Here is a 25,469-nt window from a genome sequence, read left to right on the forward strand (position 1 = left end):
CAATAAGAATTTAAGATGAAATTATTTACCAGTGAGTGGTGTACATGTGGAATTTGCTATTGCATCAAGTATTGAGGCCAAAAGCATTTTGAATTTAAGGGGAAGGTCAATCAGTACATAAGTGGAACAAAATAAATTGAAGGATAAAGCAATGGAGTTAGATAAAGTATAGTGGGAAGAGATTCATATAGACCATAAACAGTAGTACCTCTAGTTAGGCCTAATGGTCTATTTCTGCTAAATTTTGTGCAATTCTATCAGTTCACTTTGGCAGTGAATATTTTGTTTGATTGCCTTTGCTATTGCTGTTTCTTCTTAATCTAATAACCTTAATGACCTCGTTTCTTATCAGCCTGCAGTAGAATACGGTAAAACTCTGATAATCTGGCATGTTCGGGACTTTGGTGGTGCTGGAATAGCAGGTTTTCCAGACTATCAAATGTTATTCTATTAAAGCTCCATCACATATTTAATTCACATTTTCTTTATATGTTACACTGAAAATAAATTTTACAGTGAATGCTAAATTTAAAGGGAGCACAGGTAACAAGGCCCAGATAAATTTAAAAGGAGCAAGGGAAACAGAACCAGGTAGGTTTCAAGGGAGCACAACCAACAATTTAAAGACTTAGAGCATGGGAACCAAGGCTCCGGCAAGTGCACCGTGAGCACAGGAACCAGGACTCTGTGAGTGCTTGGGGAACGCGGGAAGCAGGTCTCAGCAAGTGGTCGGGGAACATGGGAACCAGGGCCCTGGTGAGTGATCGGGGACTGCCATAAAATATCATCTACAGAATCTTAGGTAATCAGTGGTGCCTTTTACTAAACACTAGTTTGGGCAGCTGCACCTGCCCATTTGCTTCATTCCATTCTTCACTAGAGCTGGATCGTGAACCATTGAGATTTTAGATGATGAACCAGATGACGAATGATTAGGACTTCCGAATAGTTGGATAATGGATTATTGGAGTTTTGCTCTGTGTCAGTTTTGCATTGTGCTCTGCCACTTACTGCTTGTGAAGGATCTTCTATCATTTACTTCATTCTTAAAGACCATATAACCTGTGAAAAACCAGAAAAATAGGTAGTGCAAGATACTGTAGGGCTGTAATTGGAGAGCTGTTTGACACAAAAGCAGATTCAAAACTGAAATCGCACTTCACATCAGCACTTCCATCCTAATTATAAATAATAGAAACTTATCATTACGCAGCAACAAAGACATTTACTTTCTTTCCAATTTTATTCCAAACAGCTTCCAAATATGTAGCTAATTGTAACTTCTGGATTTTGTTTTTCTAACACATATTATAATTTATGGCTGCAGTTTAGTCTCATGGGTTTTAGTTTAGAAACAGTTTTGCTGTGTGTAAACTGAATACACTGAATCAATCTGTTATTCTAATTTCAATAAGACTGAGTGACTGTGATGACTATCCATGAAACGCACTTACCAGAATAGAATAAGAGGTAATTGAACTTGTAGCTTTTCTTGTTAGAATTTGTAATATTTAGTCGTTAGTTGCACAGATCAAGGAAAAGAAATAGACTGTGATTCAGACGAAATACTAATATAGCAAGACCAGGACTGAGAGGAGAACAAAATGTTTCCTTGTCATTTGGATACTGATTCATTGTTTTTAGAAATAGTATATGTTTTTCCGTGGCCAAACAGAAAACAACTGTTCTGAGTAAGACCACTAATGAATTGGTACATTCCATCAAATGTTATTGGGTGCTGAACAATATCACTTCTTTTAGGAATATGGGAAAATAGAGAATGCTTGTTATTTTCTTCTCTCCTTCCATATCAATAGGATTAAAAAATAAACACGTTACCTGCAGTTTCCACCAGGCTGATATTTTGGCATTGTCTGTACATTGTACAAAATAAAATATTGAAAGCCCTATTTTTCTTTTTGGGATGCTGCATGTTTTCTCCATATTTTTGCTGTTCTCCATACATATGCTGTTTATTTCGTTTTGTCACCTCCCAAGTTGAAACTGAGTAAATGGGTCTTGCATTTTTGCAGACTTATGAGGATGGCATCCATGGCCTGTTAACATATGATGTTTGTTATACCTTTAACATTTGTTGCAAAGTAAAATGAATGTTACACAGATTTATGGGCTACAATGGCCAAAATATGCATGATTAAAAACTGTGAAACTAAAGGCAAGTAACATTGCCAATGATTTCTATTAGTGGTACTTTCAGTATTCAGTGTTGATATTTGAGTCCTGGTGAGACTTAGAGAATATCAAGGTTCTATTGCAGATCCAGCTAGAAGTGCAGCAAATTGAACGTATACACATTTCCCCGGTCAGCTTGTTTTTATTGTTATCTAGTTACCAATTCATCGTTAGGTTTACCCGAGAATGGGTGTAGGGATGTTATCTCTTAAAGGTGAGTGGTCATAGAACATAAAACATAGAACATAGAACAGTACAGCACAGGAACAGGCCCTTCTGCCCATGATGTCTGTGCTGACTATGATGCCGAATAAAACTAAACCTATCTGCATACAAATGATCCATATCCCTCCATTCCCTGCATGTTCATGTGCCTATCTAATTGCCTCTTAAATGTCACTATTGTGTCTGCTTCCACCACCACTCCTGGCAGCATGTTCCAGACACCTACCACCCTCTGTTTAAAATAAAACTTATTCCGCACATTTCCTTTAAACTTTCCCCCTCTCACTTTAAAGCTAGGTCCTCTAGTATTTGACATTTTTACCCTGGGAAAAAGACTCTGACTATCTACCCTATCCACACCTGTCATAATTTTATAAACTTCCAACAGGTCTCCCCTGAGCCTCTGACACTCCATGGAAAGGGGAATTTTTCTTTTGACCTTTACATTAATTCAAAAAGTGTTTAAATGACTGAAAGGGAAAGGTAGAAAGTAGGTCCAAATAAAGAACCACAGAAAGAAAGGTATGCAATGAATTGCACAAAATGCAGTGCAGTGTATAGGTGTTATCTGGTAATCTGAGAACGTGTTTGCCCCTTTGGAATTTTAAGGTGTCATCTTAGTTTGACAGAGTAGAATATCAGCAATGAGTAAATAAATGCTTTGGAATCACTGATCTTCAGGATTATGGCAGAACCATAACTATGTTACAAGTTCACAGCAGGGGACAGTGTAGAAGACAATAAAGTTGTACTCTGGCTCTTCCCCTTTTCACCAACCTTCCCATTCAACGTATTATCCTTCGCAATGTCCATAGTGATCCCACCACCAATCACATCTTCCCCTTTTCTCGCTTTTCTGCATTTCGCAGGGACTGCTCACCCGGTGACTTCCTGGTTCCCTCTTCCATCCCCACCCACAACTCCCTGTCCCACGCATCTTTGCATGCAACTGAAGGAGATGTAACACCTGCCCATTCACCACTTCTATTCCCAACAAGGAACCCAAACCATCATTCAAGTGAAGCAGCAATTCACTTGTATTTCTTCTATTCTAGTCTACTGCATTCAGTGTTTACAATGTGGCCTCCTCTGCATTGCAGAAACCAAATGCAGATTGGATGACTGCTTTGTGGAGCACCTACGCTTAGTCCACAGGGGTAATCCTGAGTTTTATATCACATGCCATTCTAATTCTCATTCCCACTTATATTTTAACATGTCTGAATGTAGCCTTCTTCACTTGCACAGTGAGGCCCTACATAAACTATATGAGCAACATCCTATCTTCTTTCTGGACACTTTGCAACCTTCTGAAATGAACTTTGAATTTTCCAACTTCAGGTAAACTGCTCTCTCATTGTTACCCATTATCATGCTTATGTCCCACTGTCACCTTGTATTTATAAAATAAGATACTTCACTAATGGTCAGTACTCATGCTCCTTATTACTTGATCTGCCTTAATCATTCTCCATATAGTCTTTTGTTTTACACCTCACTGCTTTCCCCAGCTCTGCTTTGAAAACTGTAAACCCTCCACTTCTAAGGAAGCGTTCCTGACCCAAAACATTAAGTTGTTTCCTTTTCTACTGATGCAGATGGACTGGCTGAGTTCTTCCAAGGTTTTCTATTTTTGTTATTGGCTCTTAGTATGCCTGCCAACACTGTTTCCTTGGCTAATGACAAATGGTTCTGCCAGTTCTCTGGGTTGGCTTTATGATCGGGAAGCCAACATGACTTGAATATTGAAAAGCTAAACAAAGACTGTAGATTTGGGAAATCTGAAATAAAAGCAAGTACTCAGCAGGTCAGGCAGCATCTTGGAGAGAAAAAAATTAGAATTTTCTGGTCTACAACCTTTCATCACAACTGGAAAAGTGAGAAAACAGGCTTCTTTCAAGTTGTAGAGAGGGGGAGGGGTGGATAAGACAAAGGGAACGTCTCTGATAAGGTGAAGATCAAGGTTGTCCAGGTAACAGAACTGCTACTGGTGTTTGTTAATTAAAGCTGATCTAGCTGGAAGATAAAGCGAGCTGAAGGGAGGTGAATGAGGGGGGTAGAGAGAGATAAAAGAAGAACAATGCAGAAAATGTTAGATGCAGAGCATATAATGTTGCTGGACATCTGAAATAAAATAGAACATTGGAAATAGTAGAGACACATCTCTTTAAGTCCCTCCTACATTTACTTTCGTCTTGAACCATTTCCATTGTGAATTACAATCTAAATTTTGGATACACTAACTGCCAACCAAAGGATGTTGCCTTATGGTTCCTTGAGCTCCTTTGAAAATTGTTACTGGAAGAACTCTTAACTTTTTTGTTTTTCATTCCATTTATTTCTGGTCATTTGATATCCTCCAAACGATTTCCCTACAATTCACTTTCTGATAACACAGTGAGCAAGAATAAACTTTTTCTGAGGCATTCAGAAAATGAATAAATATTATGAATAATTAACTGTTTAATTATATTGGATGGGAAATCTTTGCAGTAAAAGCAACACCATATTAAAATGGTGCTGTTAGCATTTACAAAGTAAAATCAAGTTTGCGTTGTTCAAACTAAAACTGTTCTCTTGAGGAATTTACTTGCATATAGAGATTACATGGTCTTCAGTCAAAATAGACTTTGTAACAGGAAAGGGAAAAATTATTAATTTCAATATTTTACATGCATTCTTGGATCTTAATATAAAATGCACACAAGCATACAAAGTATCTGTGCAAAATAGTTCAAGTAAGAGGCAAGAATTATATGGTTGAAAGAAGGTCAGGACTGGCAACTTACCATCCAGAGTATAGAAGTTTCAGGCATAATGGGGAAGGCTATGCATTATTGATCAAGGAGATCATCAGTGCAGTAATGAGGGAGGATGTTTTAGGGGGCTCTTCAAATGAGACCATATGGATCGAACTTAGAAATAAAGAGGCGATCACTTTAGAGAGTCATATAGCACAGCATTGGGCCCTTTCGCCCCTTTTATCTATGCTAACAATTAAGTACCTATCCACACTAATCCCATTTTACCTTGCTGTTTGTTATATACATTAATGGCTTAGTTGTGAATGCAGGAGGTAGGTTGACACAAAAATTGTCGTTGTTGATATTGGGGACTGTGGTCTTAGGCTGCAGAAATATATTGATCAGCCTGTAAATTGGACAGGACAATGGCAGATGGAATTTAATTCTGATAAGTATGAGGTGATGCATTTTGGATGGTCTAATAAGGGTAGACATATACCATGAATGGTAGGACCCTAGGGACTATTGAGGAACAAAGGGATTTGTTGTACAAGCTCAAACATCCCCAAAGGTGGCAGCACATGTGGGTAAGTTAGTAAAGAAGGCATATGTGATGCTTACCTTCATGAGCTGGGATATAGAATATAAATGCAAAGAGATCTTGCTACAACTTTATGAAACATTGGTTAGGCCACAGCTGGAGTATTGTGTACATCTGTGGTTGCCACACTGTAAGAAGGACATGATTGCACTGGAGATGGTACAGAGGAGATTCACCTGGATGGAATGTCTCAGTTATGAGGAGAGACTGGATAGCTGTGTTTGTTTTACTTGGAGCACAGGAAGCGGAGGGGGGATCTGAAAGAGGTATACAAGATTATGAGGGGCATATAGTGAGGAACCTTTCCCCATGGCAGACGTGTCTAAACCAGAGGGCATAGGTTTAAGGTGAGAAGTAAGAGGTTTACAGGGTACCTGAGGAAGAATTCTTTCACACAGAGTGTGGTTGCATTTGGAACAAACTGCGTGAGAAGGTGGTGGAGTTATTCTCGCAACATATAAGAAGCATCTGGCTAAGCACTTGTATCACCAAGGCATAATAAGCTATGGACCAAGTGCTGTTAAATAGGATTGTATAGAAAAGTACTTGATGGTTGGCATAGATGTGGTGGGATGTAGGGTCTTTTACTGTGCTCTATGGTTATATGGCTATATATACTCTACGTAGAATTATAGAATTATTATGATCTGGAAAGAGCCACCTGGCCCTTCAAGTATATTCTGGCTCCCGGTAGAGCAATCTCGTCAGTCCCATTCCTCTGTCTTTCCTCATAGCTCTGCAAATTATTCTCTCACTGTGCCTGTCCAATTTCCTTTTCAAGGCATTGGTGATTCTGTTTCACCATCCCTATCAACAGTGATTTCAAAATCAGAACTACTCTCTGTAAAAATTGCTTTCTTTTTACATCATATTTTTATCTTCTGCCCAAAAATTTGTTGTTGGAAACAGCTTCCCTCCATCTAGCTTATCTAAACCAATCATGGTGGTCCTGTACACCTCCTGTCAACTTTCTTTGCTCTGAGCTTCTCCTAATTTGCATAGTACATGTGGGAACAAGCCATTTGACATAAAAATTTACAGTGTTCTATTAATGTTTTTAATTTTATTTTTAATTAGGTGTATCCTGATTGTATATCTCAAGCCATTTTTGCAGTTTTCTACAAATCTTTCCCAGAATCTCATAACAAGTTTGGTGATGAATTTAAGAGTGAGCTAACTGAACTCATCTCATTATGGATGACAGGTAAGAATCCCTTCATTCTGAATCCCAGTCTTTAGTTTTTAATTAATATTAGTGGTTTTTAATGGTGTAAATTAATGTCTGCATGATCTGGTTGCTCTAAGACTGCAAGGGGCCTTTCATTTATTTTTTCTTATTGTAAACAAATTTCTGAGCAGCATTCATTGATGGTTTCTAATCTTGTACCTAGTCATATGTACAAAGTTAATATCACACTTCCTTGAAGACAGCATAGCTTTAAATCTAGATGTATTAAGATTCATATTAAGAAACATTAATAAACATTTGAGAGCTGATGGCTGATTTAAAAAAAATAAGGCCTCATATACTTTAGAATGTAACTAAGCATGAAACAAGATGTGACCTCTCTTGTAAATTATTTTAAACAGAAATGCCAACAAAATTTTAATGTGCCCTTTTAAAAAATAAAATTCTGTCTTGCACCCTTCATGTTAGGAGTTGCAATCTGCTCATAGATCCAGAGGCACATAATCAGGCTACAGTCTTTGGCATGAATAATGGAGCATCTCTAGTCATTGCTGGTTGTGGGATTTTTGTTTGTCATGTAGCACATTTCATAAAAATGGCAATTTACTTCATAACCATTTCCAAAAGCCATACTTGCACCTCAAACCAAACTTCATATAAACTGTTGAACATAATGGTTAAACAGTTTGCAGCTGTGTGTACTTGCCAGTTAATCATTCCCAACAACAAAAAAATAAGTGTGCATATAGGGAGCAGCGATATTTACTTATAAAGACATAACACATTATTGAAATTCAACTCAACTCCAGATCTTAAAAAGTAAACACAACATGCACAGTTTACTACTTTTATTTCCTATTATTTGTAATTTCTGGGTAGTGAATTTGGTATTTTTATATTGGGATTTCCAGCCATTCATAGCTTTTCTATAATTGAAGTAAATATGGTCAGTGGATGAATTACAGATGTGGATGGAGGTTCTTGTTGGTTTTGTAATTGTTGTGCATATCTTGGCCCAAAACCAACATTAAGCTGCACACAATGCCTTTAGCATTTATTACTGTGTGTGTGTGTGTGCCTGTGCGTGTGTCTGCCTGTGCATGTGTCTGTCTGTATATGTGTCTGTATGTGCATTTGTGCGTGTGTGTGTGTGTGTGTGTGTATGTGTCTGTCTCTGTGTGTGGCATGTGTGTGACTATATGGCCAATTCATTTTAACATACATAATCAAATGATATTTTTCTTGGCTTATTAACAATATTTGCAGTTTTCTACTTATAATACATAATTAAAAAATGCTTAATAACAATTTTACATGCACAAAGAAGGAACTAATTTCTTCAGGTTCATACTTCTAAGTTTTGCTGTAATTTTCAGGGCTAAAGCCAGAAGAATTTTCCTGGAGAAAATGGAATTTGCAATGGCTAGAAAAGTCAATGAGTAAGAGAGGTCCTGAAAGAAAAGAAAACATTCTGGCAGAAATAGACCTCAAAGCAAGTAAGTATATGTGATACAGCACGAAGAAAAGGTAAAGGAATCTGATACTCATGGAGAATCCTGATTCCCTTTTCATATCCAGCTTGGAAACAGTAGGAACAAAGGAGTGTGTTTTGTTGATGTACAGAAAATTGAAGTCAAACTTAACTGTGAAAGGAAAAAGGACTTGTATTTATAAAGTGCCCTTCATGTCACTTTGGTTGTAAAGCATCCCATAATGCTTTACAACCAATGAATTACTTTCTTAAGACACAGGAGATTTCTTAAGTGCAATTATGATTGCGATAAAAGTGAAAAACATGACAGCCAGTTTGCATGTAGCAAGCTTCCACAAATAGCATTGTCATCTGTCTCGGTGATGTTCCTTGAGGTACAAACATTAGTATCCATCTGCAAGTGCAGATATGGTTTAAGTTTAATGCCTCATTTGACAAACAGCACCTCTGACAGAACACTCCCTTAGTTCTGCATTGTAGTGTCAACCCAGAGCCTTTCATTCATAATTTTGGTATGGATGTAACAGATCCCATGGTGTTATTTAAGAGAATGCAGATTGTCCCTTGGTGTCCAACAACTGCTGCTAACTAAAAGTGACTGCTAATACAAGACTTCTAATATTTGATGTACAACTAACTCAAGTGAATATCTTTGTTTTCCATATTGCGGTATATTATTTGCAAACTTTCTAAATTGCATAGAATTTGTTTTCAATTCCTGGTGAAAGGTGGTGTTCTTTCTCCTGTAATGTTTATATTTTGCTATAAGTAATTGTAGCCTAGAAATTACACTTACTAGATGGTCACCTAGCATGTTTTATGATATTTTTCTGACCATCATTTTAGTTTAACAGCTCTCAAAGATGACAGGAAATTTGGAATGATCTGTTGACGTCACCTATCAGCAAAAATTTCAAGTTCATTTTCTTTAAAGTTATGTATCCTTTTAAAATCAGAAGGTCAATCAAATAACTTCTCACTGTTCACAAATGAATACAAATCCCATCTACCTATCATTTCTGTGCTTCATTCCCCCATCTTGGATCCAGGCCAAATGTCTTGGTTTTAAAATTCACATCGTTTGTAACACTGTATTCTGCATTCTGTTTTTTTTTCCCTTTTGTACTACCTCAATGTACTTATATATGGAATAATTTGTCTGGATGGCATGAAAACAAAAGCCTTTCACTGTATTTTGGTGCATGTGACAATAATAAATCAATTACCAATTACCATTTTTAAATATCTCTACTGCCAACCCTATACCCAATCCTACCTTTATAACTTCCCGAAACTGTATTATCTTCTAGGATCTCTATGATCTTGTGTATTTTCAAGTTAGATTGTTCCGCCATAGGTGTCCATACCGTCAAATGCCTAGGCTTGTAAATTAATTGACAGTTTTAGGCTGCACCTCATCACAGGGATTATCTCTGTTCTCTGCACCTTTCCACCTCTCTGCAACTTCATATATGGTTATCTTCTCACTTTTCTCATACTGACAAAGGATGCTTGACCCAAAACATCAACTCTAATTCTCTCCCCACTGATGCTACTTGATCTGCTGACCACTTCCAGCATTTTCTATTTTTGTTTTGGACTTCCAACATCTGCGGTTTTTTGCTCCTATTCTTCAGCAAAGCCAATATGCTCAGTATATTGGGTTTTTAAAGGGTGATTAAAAAACAAGCTACAGCACCCTCTCCCAGTAAATCATGGGTCATTTCTGTAGGAAAAATATAATTAATCATTCTAGATCACATAATAAATTACTACAACAGTGTCATAAACTTGATTATTAAGGGAATGACTCAATCATCTCCATTCTGGCTGGCTCTAGTTCTTGCACCAAATGCAGTCTAATATATTAACAAAAAAGGTTAAGAATTAATGGTCAAATATAAACTACAGAGTAGATTAACTTGGGTATTGCCAAGATTTTGAGATTATAAAAAAGGGATTGAGAGTTAATTTTAATTTCAAGATAAGACCTAATTAAGGTCTTTGAGATTATGGTAAGTAGTGATGGATTGTTTTCGTTGCCTATCAAAACTGTAATAAAGGGTCTAAATTTAGGATAATTGTATACAGAGGCAGAGATTTGATAAATCAAGTAGATTTTTCTCTGTGATATAACATTCTATGATTCAATATTCATGTCTGGAAATTATTGGAGGCATTTTCTTTAAATCCATACAGTTCATAAACGTACCATATTTATGGTATTAGTTGGCTTGGCTTCATAAGCCATAAATGTCATCTCAAGAGCTTAAATGCTAAAATGGTTTCCTATTTTTGGAAAAAAGACTTAGTTATTTTGGATGGAACATGATGGGAAATCTTACACTGTGGATGAGAAAGATACTTATTTGAAACAAAAGTTACTTGCTTGCAGAAAATTCATGCTGCAAAGCTACTTACAAATGGTTCATAGTTTTCTGATTTGTAAAGTTAAATGGTTGGTGGTCCTGGGACAATGAAAAACAGGAAAGTCTCTCTTTACAATGTTATGAAACAAAAGATGTTCAGCAATTCTCAAACTAGCATAAACTCGAGATACCAAGTTTCCTTTGAAGTCATCAAATGCATATTTTTGACCAATTTTTGGTTCATTACAAAAAAAAGGCAACTACTACCTAAAATAACATAATTGGAGGCCATCCAATTTCTTGATAGCTCGAAAAATGTGTGACAGTCAACAGTTCTTAGCAGTGGTGTCAGAAAGGATTCTGATGCATGATTGTCAAATCTTCCCCTTTTCGGTTTATATGGTGCTTCCTGGCTCACTTGTAGGCTTAAGCCTGGCCTTTCTGGTGGCTGTCCATGCTGACTGCACCAGCCTAGACCCTGCTTCTCTAGCCACAGCTGATTTAGACAGAATAATTCTAGTTATCAGTTTGAAAGCTGAATTTCTTGCAATTGTATTTGATTTTGTAGCTTGGGCTGGTTGTAGGGCATTGCTTTCAACAGATGATTTTAAGGCATGCACTGCACGTCTCTAGCCCGTCAAGCATTTATGATTCCAACAAAATCTGCAGAGATCATTGGGCAATTTGCTCAAGGATCTAATTTTTCAGATCTGTTGGTCCCAAATGACAATGATTTTTCTGAGACGTCAAAAAGCAAAACGATTCAATCTCTGCTCCTGCCTGGAAAATGTGACCTGGCTTACACAGCTGCAGAGCAAAGTATCTGGCCCATTAAACAGATATCAACTTGTCAGTTGTGCAAGAGTGATTCATGATTGGATGTGCAGTCAAGTTTGTGGAATGGCTTGTTTCAGATGTTATAAAAAGTGGCAAGTGTGTTCTCCAAAAAAAAAGATAGATTTTCAATCATTTAGCAATGTAAAAGCAACACTACACATTGAATTTCTGAGCAATGTCTACCAATTTGCACCATTCTAAAACAGAAACAGTATTGAACCAGCTTCAGGAGTGTGTAGACATCTTTTGAATGTTGAATGACATGAGATAGCTGAAAGAGTGATAAATACTATGGCATTATTAGAGTGGCACATTGGTGTAGCAGGTAGTGCTGCTCTCTCACAGCTCTGGAGACTCAGGTTTGATCCAGACTTCAGTGCTGTCTTTGCAGACCTTGCGAAGTCTTCCTGTGACTGTGTGGGTTTTTCCCAGATGCTCCGGTTTCCTCCCACATCCCAAAAATGTCCTGGCTGGTGAGTTAGTTGGCTGCTGTAAATTACCCCTTGTATAGCAGAGTATAAGAGAATCAGGGGACGTTGATGGGCATGTGAAAGGAGAAAAGTTATGTATATAAAGTGGGGAATGAGAGTGATGGATTGCTCTGAAGGACTGCATAGGCTTATTGGGATGAATGACCTCCTCCTATGTTGTAAAGAAATACAAGGTGTTATCATCATTGATAAAGGGGAAAGTTTTCCATACCAGTAATTGTCACTAAGCTAGTTAAATGAAGCACATGAAGGGCACCTGAGAAATTTTCCTGTTTTTAATCTTATTTTCTCTTTGGCTGTTGTTTGCTTCTCCTCAGTTAATCACACAGCAGATGGTGGACATGTGAGTAAAACTCTGGTTAGGAATGGACACCTAATTGTGGTGCTCCAGATACTATGCTCTGTGAAGCAAGCTTGTTAATTCAGTATCTTTGCAGCACTACTACAATTAATATTCTTACTATAAAATAATTTGTGAAAATTGCAATTCTCACCTTTCAGAATATTTTTGCTATTCTACATTTCCTTCACTGAAACCAGCTCTGTAAAAACTAATATTAACAGATGATGGCGCTGCTTTGTATCTGCTATAGCATATACAGAAATTATGTTCAAAGACATCTGATATGAACCACACTTAATTCTTTATTCTTCATTGAAATATTTGTATTTACATGTATGTTTAAATATATATTCAAATACTTCATGATCTCTATAAAATATTATAGCTTCTATCGTTCGATAAAATAATCACCAGTGCATTTCCTGCATTAGTGTTATTGCTTATGTACTTGTAGTCAGATTTGATCACCTTATCCTAAGGCATTGTAGGCTATGGACCAAGTGGTGTTAATTGGGATTAATATAGATGGGTACTTATGGTCAGCATAGACATGGTGGATCGAATGATATCTCGTAAGTATAGGAGTATACCATACAGAATTATCAGCAGTGGACTTGGCTGTAGGATATGTGAACACTAGGAAGGGGAACTGGACTTTCAGTACAAAATGAAATCTTCTGTGTACTATAAATTTTGGGTTATATAGATACTATTTTGAATTGGTGGCAGCAGTTGTTCTTGTAAGTATATCCCATTTCTCTATTGACTAAAAACAAAATGCTGGAGAGAATCAGCAGGTCAGGCAGCATCTGTGGAAGGTAATGAACAGTCCATGTTTCGGGTCAAGGCTCTTCATCTGTATCCTTCCACAAATGCTGCCTGACCCACTGTGTTTCTTCAGTAGTTTGTTTTTTCCTCCATATTCCAGCATCTGTAAGCTTTTATGACACCCTTTTGACTAACACAGCCCAGTATAAAAAAGGCCACTGGAGTGAGAGCACATCTAGAGGAGTGTTCTTGGTGTCTTTCACAAATTTTCAAGAGCAAATAAGGATCACCTTCCATCACTGGGACTTTACTCCCAGGATCTGGCAACAATAGGGAACAATAGTCTGAGGTCCAAGTAGGATGCAAAGAGGTATGGGTTGTTCTTGGGGTCTATGAGCATTGAGTGACTGGTATAGTAGGTGGTGTCTCTGGATCTCAGGGCAAGAGTAGACAGTTGAAACAGGAAATCTCGGGGAATCATGTCCAAGGAAGATGGTCTTGAAAAATTATTGCGATATGGAGCCAGTAAGCATGAATAAAGCCAGGATTTGGTATCATTGGAAGAAGGCCCTGTTGGTCAGAAGCAGGGATGTTTGCTGATGATTGCACAATGTTCAGCACCAGTCGTGACTCCTGAGATAACAAAGCAGTCTGCATCCAAATGTAGCAAGGCCCTGGGCTGATAGGTGGCAATAACTATCACATCACACAAGTGCCAGGCATTGATGATATCCAACAAGAGAAAATCCAGCTGTCGGCCCCTGACATTCAATGGCATCACCATCACTGAATCCCCCACTACCAATATCCTGGGAGTTACCATTGACCAGAAACTAAACTGGATTAGCCATATACACTATGTGGCTACAAGACCAGGTTAGAAGCTAAGAATCCTGCGGCAAGTAACTCACCCCCAACTTCCCAAAGCCTGTCCGCTCTCTATATGGCTCAAGTCAAGTCAAAACAACACTCAAGAAGCTCCACACTATACAGGACATAGCAGCCTGCTTGATAAGCACCACACCCACAACCATTCGCTCACTCCACCACTGGCGCACAATAGCAACAGTTTATACCATCTACAGGATGCACTATAGCAACTCACCAAGACTCCTCAGACACAATAGCAAGACATAAAGACATAAAAATTAATAAATAGTGCAAAAGAAGAATAATGAGGTAGTATTCATGGGTTCATAGATGATCAGAAATCTGATGGAGGAGGAGAAGAAGCTGTTCCTGAAACATTGAGTGTGGGTCTTCAGGCTCCTGTACCTTCTCCCCAATGGTAGTAACATGAAGAGGGCATGTCCCGGGTGGTGAGGGTTCTTAATGATGGATGCTGCCTTCTTGAGGCACCGCTTCTTGAAGATGTCCTTGATGGCGGGGAGGGTTGTGCTCGTGATGGAGCTGGCTGAACCTATAACCCTCTGCAGCCTCTTTTGATCCTGCACATTGGAGCCTCCATACCAGGTAGTGATGCAACCAGTCAGAATGCTCTTCACTATAGATCTGTAGAATGTGTGGTGACACCTTGAAACAGCCAGGTGATAACATTTCCAGTTTGTGGTAAGTAGATGGACATGTTCATAAAGTTTGGTAAGAGCTGTGTTTTGACTGAATAGCATTCAGCTTGTGTCAAGGTCTAAGAATTTATAACTTTCATACTTTGTCCATTTACTTGACAGAAGCACTGGTAAAGAATTGGCTCTCACTTTGTGGATGATGTAGTTTTGACAAATTTACCCTATAATGAACCCTTGGACAGCCTTACCTTGGTAAACTTCAACAGCTTGGTACCATGATAAAATGCCAAGGATGCTGGAAATTTGAAATAAAAACCTACAATGAAGTAAGCACTCAACAAATCAGGCTGACAGAAGTAACCAATGTTTCAAGTCAATGACCTCTCATCAGAGCGGAGAAAACTTAGAGAAGTTATTTTTAAAATGCAGAGATGGGAGGAAGAGAGAGGACAAAGACAAGATCTATGATGGGGTGGAAGGCAGGAGTGATTGAGTGAAGATGACAGTGCAACGGGAAATGGTGTGGTAATGGACAAACTGAGGGAACAAAAGCAGAATGATTATCAAAAATTACCAGAAAACTGAATTGTGTAGATCTGAAATGCATTTATGAAAATGATATTAGTTGAGTTTGCAAGACTGTGATGTGATGAGTCAGAAGCTGAGTACTTTTCCTTGAGCTTCCTTTGTGTTTTGTTGATACAGTGTAGGAGACCAACAACATGGAGATCAGAATGGGAGTGGATGGAGAATTAAAGTGACATGCAGCTGGAAGTGTGGGGTCACATTTGGAGGTTGAATGGGAAAGAACACAGGCAGTTATGGAGATGGCAGAAGGAAGCAGGGGGTTCTTAAGTGAACAGTCACTCAAGGAGAAAAGAAGATGTGACCATTGGTAACGTCATGTTAGAACTGTTGGAAACTGAATGTGAAGTCTGGAGGGGTGAAAGGAGAGCATAAGGGGAACCCTGTTATGGTTCGAGGTGGAAAAAGTGGCGAGAGCAGAAATATGGGAAAAGGAATATGTAGATTTGAGAGTCCAATCAGCTATGGTAGAAGGGAATCCGTGGTTGAAGGAAAAGAAGACATATCAGAAGTACTGGTATAGAGCATGGCATCATCAAAACAATGTGATGGAGACAGAGAAATTCAGAGATTGGAATGAATTCCCATCAGGAAGCAGGACATTTGAGATGTAGATATAGGTTGCCAGTCTATTCTCTAAAATAGAGATAGAGAAGTTGAGGCAGGAGTCAAACACTGGCCATATGAAGGGGAGAGCAGTGTGTCAATTTGATAGATGCTTGAAAATTTTTATTTCTCTTTAAATAGTTAACCTCTTCAAAATCTTGTATTGTATGTACAATAGAAAATCTTGTATTGTATCTATAGCTTTGAAATTTCATCAGTTTAGCATCAAGTTGTGAAAAGTAACCCAAATATTGATTGTCACCTTATTTAGGAATGGTTTGCCTGAAGTTTTAGACATTGGTTTTCCAAGTTATGAAATGACAAGTTATTCTAGATCAGTTATTCCTGATTTGATTTCATTGTTTTCTACTCCAAATTAAGTGTTTTCACTCAATGAAATGACCATTGTTCAGGCATGCATTAATATATTGTTATGAGATATCAATCTTCATATTGTAGCAATGAAAGCCTTTTATTGGCTTTATTATGGCATATTTTGGGAACGGTTAAAAGCCCAGCACTTGGCAAAATAGTTTATTCCCAGTAGGTGAGTTTAATGTAGTAATTTGTAAACGTTCCTTCTTATTATGCTGAAGACAAGCAAGTTGAGGGTTGGAGATACTTGAGTACAAAATGTGATGACTTTCAGACTCCATAGGAGTTAGGTCTGCAGTATGTTAATGTATGATTGGCAGTGCCCCATATCTTCCCATAATCTACCAGTTCATAAGCTGTTTCCTTAACCAAGAGAACGTATCACCCTCTTAAACAATGTAGAGCAGCACAATGATGCAGCAGTTAGTGCTGCTGCCTCACAGCTCCAGAACTTGGGTTCAAACCTGACCTTAAGTGCTGTATGTGTGGAGTTTACATAGGAAAGGGAACTTGGTCTGCCCATTTTTGTCCTCCTTCCCATATGCCCCCCCCCCCCCAGCTTCCTATCACCCATTTTCATCCCCTACTCCCTCCTGGTTCCATCCACTTACTACTCACACATTTCACCCACTGCTCGCCCACCTCCCCCAACTGGTTCTGGTTCTGCCCTTCATCCTTCACCTCTCCTTCAGTTTACCAATTTCCTCTGGCCCCTTTTTCACCACTCCCCCTCTCTTTATACCGGCTATACTCTTCACTCTCAGACCTGATGCAGGGTTTCGATCTAAAACGTCAACAATTCCTTTCTCCCCATAGTTGCTGCTTGACCCATTGAATTCCTTCAGCAGATTGTTTTTTGCTTCAAAAAAAGGCAGAGGGATCCAGGGGAGGGGAATAAGAGGGTGAAGTTAGAGATAGCTGCTGGAGGGTGTTAAGTGAGAACAAAAAAGGCTACCAGTTCTGTAATCTGATAAGTAAGAAAGGTGATAATGGGAACCATTAGAGGAGAGGTAGACAAATGGAACCAGATGGGGAGGGGGGGATCTGGTAGGTAAACCAGGAGGGGGATGAAAATGGGTGATGGAATTCTGAAGGCAGCGTATTGGAAAGGAGAAAAGAATAGGACAACTGGAGGTGGATTGGCAGTAGAGAGAAGGGACAGGTGTGGGAAACACAGGAGGGAAGGGTTACCCGAAATTGGAAAATTCAGTGTTCATACCATTAGGTTGTAGACTACCCAGGCAGAATATGAGGTGTTGTTCCTCTGGTTTGTGTTGGGTCTCATCTTGGCAGTGAAGAAAGCCAAGGACAGATAGGTCGGTTTGGGGATGGGAAGGTGAGTAGAAATGCCGTGCAACCAAGAGCTCAGGATAGCCATTGTGGGCAGAACCCAGGTGCCCTACAAATTGGTCGCCTTGACTGTACTTGGTTTTGCCTATGTAGAGGAGGCTGCATCGAGAGCACTGAACGCAGTAGGTAATGTTGTGGGAGGTGCATGGGAATTTTTGCCTCATCTGAAAGGACTGTTTAGGTCCCCTGATGATGTTGAGAGAGGAGGTATATGGACAAGTGTTACACCTCTTGTGGTTGCAGGGGAAATTGCTAGGGTCAGGAGGGGTGGGTGTGGAGGGATGAACAGACCAGGGAGCCATAGAGGGAGTGGTTCCTGTGGAAGGTGGAAAGGAGTGGGGTGGATAAGATGTGACTAGTGGTGGGGTCTCCCTGCAGCTGGCAGAAGTGATAAAAGTAATTGCACGTTCAGCGTCAGACACTTTAGTAACATGAAGGATGTTTAATACATCCTTTACAAAAGAAGAAAATAAGTATTGACATCCTCTAATAAGAATATTCACAATTCCACCAATTTGACGGATTATTGTTTCTTCCAAAGTTTCATACCGTTTTCCATCAGACTTTTCCTAGCCTTGTCACCCCCTCCCCTCTTCTAATGGTAAATGGACTATTGTGACACACCTTAATTATCTTTGATTCTTTTTTAGGAATTTCTTTTATGTTTACACTTGGTTGTTTTTGGAAAATTGTTCATTTTGTGAGGTGCCTGAATGTGGAGCATTTTTAGTTGTAAGAGTTCTTTCTCTTCTTCTCATATGCAAGGTAAGATTATTTAATCAAGAGCAAAAGTGAAAAGAGAATTACATTTATGAAATTTGTAATGAAAATCTTCCCTGTCTTTGCATTTTGTCCTTTGTGTAGCTTATGGCATCATCCTGGCTGCTGAAGGAGCTTGGTTGTACTTGTCATCACACAACTTGACCTATGCTAGTCAATAAGTTGTGCATTCTCTTCTGTGGCTCTTTGCAGAAATACACTTTCTATCTTTAAGTTATTCTGTATGATATTCTGTTCTGGGTATATTTTATCTGTTATTCATTTATATTATGATTTAGGCAGTGTGGTCCACTAAATAAACTTGGCTGCTCTACAAGCTAGCTAGCTTGATCCAGTTGGAAAAAAGTTAGTTTAGTGGACTACTACTAGGTGCAGTGATTCAAACAGTTTGTTGAACTAAGTTTGCACGACAGGATGTGAAACAGAGCTGCAATCGTTTTTGATTTATGGTGTATGTGTTTTCCCTGTTTGAAGTTACTCCTTCGTGTCACGGATCCCTTGCTTGTTGTGGCAGATTTTACAATGTGTTCCAGCAGTGCATGTTGGATAAAAATTGTGAACTTAGTCATGAATCCTGAAATGAGAAAGCCACATCTGGATTCGATTGATGATGCAGCCAAGTCTAACAATCAATATGAACTTAAGACTTCCAGTACTTTTAACCATGGATTTCTCATGTAAAGATTTTGATGGTATGAAGAACATTATCTTTTGTTCTTGCTCCTTTTGGCAGTCTGCGCTGATGGATTCCATAAAAATTGCAAATTTAAGAAGGAAGTAATTCCAACCTAACTTTATCACACACCTGAGTTTGCTTCATTTCTCCCGAATTATTTTTGAAATGTTTTTCTGCTTTGTATAATAACATTGCATAAAGTTTCATTTTGGATGATCTACAACAATAAATGGAAATATGTAAATACTATAAAATCAGCATTTAGAATCATTTTACATTCAATTCATTGCAAAAGTAGACCATAGAAGTTAACTTCTTTTAAAAAAAATTGCTTTGCTTATAACATGGATCACGTTTAATGCCACTAGGTAAAATGTCAACTTTTTTCAATCCCTGTCTTTTCTCAGCTTTCAAGCACATCCATTCTAGCTATTAATTGAACCAAATGTATGGCATTTCAATCAGCTCATTTGAAGCTCTGGGGTAGCTTCAGAGCACTTCTGCACACTATTTTTACCATTCAACAGTATTCAGTTGGTTAATTACACAGTAGGAAGGATGTGATTGCACTGGGTAGGGTGCAGAGGATTCACTAGGATATTGCCTAGATTGGAGCATTTCATTTATAAAGCGAGATTGGATAAGCTGGGTTTGTTTCCCCTGGAGTAGAGGAGGCTGAGGAATCCTCAACCGTACATAGTATTCCAGGTATGATTTCACCAAAGCCCAGTAGAAAGAAATGTAGACTTATTCCAATCGGGATGTAAAAAGGCCAGTGCACTGTTTGTCTCCTTCATGTCATGCTGTACTTGTAGGTTTATTTTGTGTTCTCTGTGCATCAACAATCCAGATCCCTTTAAACATCAAGATTTACTAGTTTTTTGGCATTTAAGTAATATTCTTCCTAATCTTGCTGATATGAATAACCTCAATTGTTCCACACATTACCTCCTTGTCTGCACATTTGACCTGTCTATGTCCCCTTACAAACTCTTTTCATGCTCCTCATTATGTGGCTTTTCCTGCCAGCTTTGTGTTATCAGTAAATCTGAATAAGTTGCACGTGTTCTTTCATCTGATTGCAGAGATCAGGACTAATACTTACAGTACCCTGCCACTATGCCATCCTGAAAGGACCCTTTTATTCCTACTCTTTGTTTTTTGTTTTTTTAATTAGTCCTCTGTTGATGTTAGAGATGTTACAGATACAAGAGACTGCTGATGCTGGAATCTGAAGCAACACGCAAGATGCTAAAGGAATTCGGTAGGTCAGGCAGCATTTATGGAGAGAAATGGATAGTCAACGTTTCGGGTTGAGATCCTTCATCTGTCCAGATGAAAGGTCTCGACCGAAAACATTGACTGTCCATTTCCCTCCATAGATGCTGCCTGACCTGCTGAGTTTCTGTTGATTTATTATCTCTAAACATAGGAATTCTTAGTTTACGTAACAGCCTTTCATGTGGCTCCTTATGCCTTTTAGAAAATCTGGATAAACTACATCTATTGATTATCTCCCCTACTGCTAGTATCTCAGAAAATAATCAATAAACATTTCAGACATGATGGCCCAAATTTCTTTCAGTGGAGAACTGCCTGCTATCTGAACTGGTGATGCTGAGCCAGTTTGATCACTCAAGCACAATGAGGCGTTGTGTGGCAGCGAGACCTTCCAAACTTTATTGGATCATGTGGAGTGGTGAGACTGCGGATGGGGTGGGTGATGGAGAGTTCTATGAAAAAAACTGATGAATGGTTATTGACTTGCACATTGGAGACTCGAGAGACTGCAAATGCTGGAGTCTGGAGCACAAACAGTCTGCTGGAAGAACTCAGTGGGTCGAGCAGTATCTGTGGAAGGAAATGAATTGTCAACGTTTCGGGTTAAAATCCTGCATCAGTCCTGCAGAGATGTTACTCTGCCCACTGATTTCTTCCAGCAGATTGTTTGTTGCTCTGCATTAACTCTTTTCATGTCTCTGTAAAAGGTAGTTGACCCATTGAGTATTTCCAGCATTTTCTGTCTTATTACAGGTATCCACTGTCCAGTGTTCTGTTTTTATAAATCTAAACCATTCCCTCTTTTAGGTTGGGTATTTTACTCCCTAGTTTTGAACACAACAGGATTTCAATTTATTTGGAAATATAAATCCTGCAGGATCAGCTGTATGAAGAGAGAAATATTGCAGGCATTTAATTGAGTTAAACTTAGGTTGATGACCTTTTGTCTGGACTGAGGATACAGCGGCATAGTGTTTATGTTACCAAATTGATAATTCAGAAGCCTGGACTGATGATCATGAGTTCAAATTCCACCAAAGCAACTGGGTGAATTCAAATTATTTAATAAAATATCTGGAATGAAAATAGTATTAGAGGTAGTGATCACTTAACTACCAGATGGTCATTAAAATCCATCTGGCCGTTTAAGGAAGGAGATTTACGGTTTGTATCTAGGCTGATTTATATGTAATTCCAGACCCACAGCAATAGGCTTGAATCATAGCTGTCCTCTGAAGTAGCCTAGTAATACATTTTCTCCCAAGGCATTTAAGGACTGACAATAAATGCAGATCTTGGTAGCAATGCCCACATCTCATGAATGACTAAAACAATGATGCTGCCTGAGTATTTTCAACAATTTTTGTCTATATTCAGATCTGCAATTTCATTTTCAACCTTACTATTTTCTTTAAGAATAGAAAGGTTGAAAAGGAAGATATACCCAAGATATGTGAATAATAACTCACTTTGGTGCTCTGTTGTCCAAATGAAATGCTGTTTGTCAATTGAATATCTCCTTGTTGATTGTAACTTTGTTGTCTCTAATGTTTACATTGTCTGTAATAGGGGTCTTAATCCTTCTTTATGTAATAGTGCAAGATCAATCATTTCAGTGTTCTATGCTAAATTATGTTCTAATTCTTTGGCCAGCCCTTTCAAGATACTATTCTCATTACCTTGTATTAGTTCTCAAAAATTCCATTTGTATCAACTTCATTCAGCTTTTAAGGACTCTGGCTTCAGACAAGTGTTCTTTTGAAAGTGATTGTACACTTCAGACGATAGAGTAAAACTACATAGTGTGAACAAGGATCATGTGTAGATGATTTCCCATCTCTGTTCTTTTATAACATTTTGGCAGCTTTTGTGATCATCTTTTTTGGTGTTTGTTTTAAAACTGAACACTTTACCAAAAACAGATGTTGGACTCGCTGGTCTGTATTTCCCTGGGCACATCAGTGTCCTTTTTAAAACTTTGGTATTTAATTGTTTTGCAGTCCTCCACAAGTTGCATGATCTATCAATATCTACTCTTGAAGTATGATCCATTGCTCTGTTTTGCTCCATCAATATTTTATAAATTATCTCTTTACCTGCCTGGTTTCATTTTTAATTACCTACACTGCATAGATATTGGTATGCCCAATTCTGCTGAGGTGTGCTTTATTGATTGTTCAGGCCTAGAAATCTGGAACCGTGATGATGTTGTTAATATGCTCTACCATAACTTATTCAGTGAATGGCATCAACCTTACACTCAAGATCTTGCACTTAAATTCATAATCTACTGTAAAATCCAGTGTACAAGTCTCAACTATGTAGTTCACTGATTCTACCCCCCCCCCCCCCCACCAAACTTTTGGGGACATCAATTTTAGGAAAATTGAAAAATCCCAGCATTTTTTCACGGATTGCTTTCTGTTCACATAACGGAGAATTGCTCACTTTGCCATCAGTACAGAATATCGACACATTTACTGCCCAGGTTACAAAATTTGAAAAGTTTGCCAAGCAAAGTTTGAAACCTACACCTCTGCCTGCATGCCAACAAGGTAAGTATCATAGGCCTTCAATGTATAAAGTGGAATCCCACAGTGAAGGAGAGACAGTTCAGCAACAGGTGAGGCCAGTCTAGCGGTAGGTGAGCAGGTGGTTTGATACCCTGGGTATCATGAAGGCTGAATATGACCCAGCTGTGTAATGACCTAGGGTTTGGAATCAGTATCATTAGGCACCCTGGTGTACAAGTCATTTTTGGCCCCTTCAAAAAGTTCCTAAAAAGTTGACTTATAGACTGAATTTTATGGTAATTCTTCACAGCTGCTGTGCTAGCCCTGCATGTTACTTACTTCACTGTCATTATTTCCATTGTTAACCACTGATGAGGTGTTTCCCTCCCTTTTTAGAAATGTTTCCACCCATTCAGCTAAGGCCTCACCCAGATATCTGAAGACAGCATGCCATTTCAGAAGCCCAATAATACTTTAGAACAGACTAACCAGACCTTAATTATAGAACTCTCCCACATCTACCACATGCCATTCTCAGAACTGGAGGAAGCTAAATTCAATAGTTATGTGGGGATCATGATGCACAATTAACCCATGCCTGTTACTTTAATACATAATTTATGCTTTTAGTTCATTCGTATGATTTTTTTGTTCTGTTCACTCGCTGCCTGTCTCAGAAGGGACAGATTTAATGAGTGGCAAATGCCACTGAAGGATAGCTTACGGTACTTAAAGCTAGCCTAAACATTGTAAAGGTGAATTCTGGTTGCAAGAAGTGTTTTGAGCTTTTTCAAAAGCGACTCTGAGCTGTAATTCTTTGATCAATGGCAAAACACCACACATGGGTTTTTACAACAGTGTAGCGGCTCTTGTAGTAAACATTTTTTAAAAAATCAATATATTTGACCAAAAGCAAATATGAGACTCATGAACCTATAGTGTAATGGTGCACCATAAATGCCCTTTTATTTAAAGTGGTAGAGTGATAAGTAAAACTCTGTTAATCCAATCTTCAGGACTTCAGTGATGCCAGATTGGCAGATTTGCCAGACTATTAAATGTTAATCCTATTAATAGCCTAAAACATTTTTATTTAATTTTTTTAAAAACTTGTTACAAAGTAGTCCAATATTGGTAAGTATAATAACACTCTAAATGAACTGTACATAACAACATTATTTGGCCTGTATGATATTGTAATACACTAAGTCTTCGTAAATTGCGAGGGATAGGGGCATGGACTTCCTGCAGATAACACAAAAACCACTAAAGTTGCTAGAAATGACCTCTTTCTCCCTCTGCCCATGGGTTTTAGCTTGTCAAAAAAGGATGACACTACAGACTCCCATTCTGGTAGCATACCTGGCCCAAGCTCTGGATTCCCATGGTTCTGGTGCTCAGATCTGGCCACACATGTATCCCACACTCTGAAATGACTTCACTAGAGATGTGCATTCCCACTCTTTCAGATGACTGGAATAAACCTGTTTAGGTAATGATACCAATGAGTGAATCAGGTGCCAAACCATTATGATTTCTGAACAATCAGATACCTGATTATCAAAGTTTTGCTTTAGCTACAATATTATTCTGAAAGAGAAGGCTCCAAGGTTTTTTGAACCTCTATTGTGTGAGAGGGAAAAGAGAGGAAATTTGATATATGTCAAGGGTGCAGGAGCTCTCCAAACAAATTCTGTAAAGGCATTGAGATCAAATGGCTGTGGCAGTCAGTGCCAGAAATCAAGTCTCAAGGATCAGGATGCAGTGTTGCAAGACGTACAGAGACCTCACACGAGTGCTAAAGGTGTAAGTGCAACTTTATATATCTTATTCCAATGGCAGCAACTGTAGCCAACAATCTCTATCACTCAAGGTATTATCTTAATATTGTTACCCTTTTTAATTAACACTACCTACAAACCATATCATCAAAATATATTGCATGACACTCACTGATACCACCAGCAATTCCAGCCACAATGCACCAGAACTGAGCTCTGATGAAAGGGATATGATCTGAAATATAAACTCTGTTTCATTCTCCACAAAAGCTGCTTATCTGTTGAATACTTCCACCAATTTTTGTTTTTATTCTCTTTATGAGGTGCAGGCTGACTTTAATCAGTGCAAGCTAACTTGAACTGGTGCAAGCTTCTCAGGAAATAGGCTCCATAAGGATACACAAAGGCACTGAATAATGCTGTTAGTGTTGGTTAGATGGTGAGCAGGCACCATGAATTTCATATGCATCCTGGATTAGTTTTTTGTGCTTTGGTTAATCATGCATTGCAATTCTAGTGCACGTTTTCCAATTGTTGTTTAGTTTAGCTCTAGAATTTTTTTGTTCTGTTCTAGAACTATTCTATTTCCTCCTCCTCTTACTGGTAGAAGTTGTTCATTTCTCTTCCACTCTGACTCGGGTTGCATAGTGGAGCAGCAGGTAGAATGTGCTGCTGCCTCACAGCTTCTGTGACCTGAGTTCAGTCGTGACCTCAGGTGCTGTCCGTGTGGACTTTGCATGTTCT

At 38.6% G+C, this 25,469-nt stretch overlaps 1 protein-coding gene across 1 annotated transcript in view; it reads left to right on the plus strand.

The window, feature by feature from the left end:
* LOC127583894 (protein FAM227B-like) overlaps window positions 1–25,469 on the plus strand; it is a 166,573-nt gene that overhangs the window by 28,069 nt on the left and 113,035 nt on the right. Inside the window, exons 9-10 of the mRNA XM_052040284.1 lie at window positions 6,841–6,967; window positions 8,329–8,448. Coding sequence (XP_051896244.1) covers window positions 6,841–6,967; window positions 8,329–8,448 — 247 coding nt within the window. The remainder of the gene's footprint in view (window positions 1–6,840; window positions 6,968–8,328; window positions 8,449–25,469) is intronic.

The sequence above is a fragment of the Pristis pectinata genome, chromosome 28 (assembly GCF_009764475.1).
Source record: "Pristis pectinata isolate sPriPec2 chromosome 28, sPriPec2.1.pri, whole genome shotgun sequence".
Lineage (NCBI taxonomy): Eukaryota > Metazoa > Chordata > Chondrichthyes > Rhinopristiformes > Pristidae > Pristis > Pristis pectinata.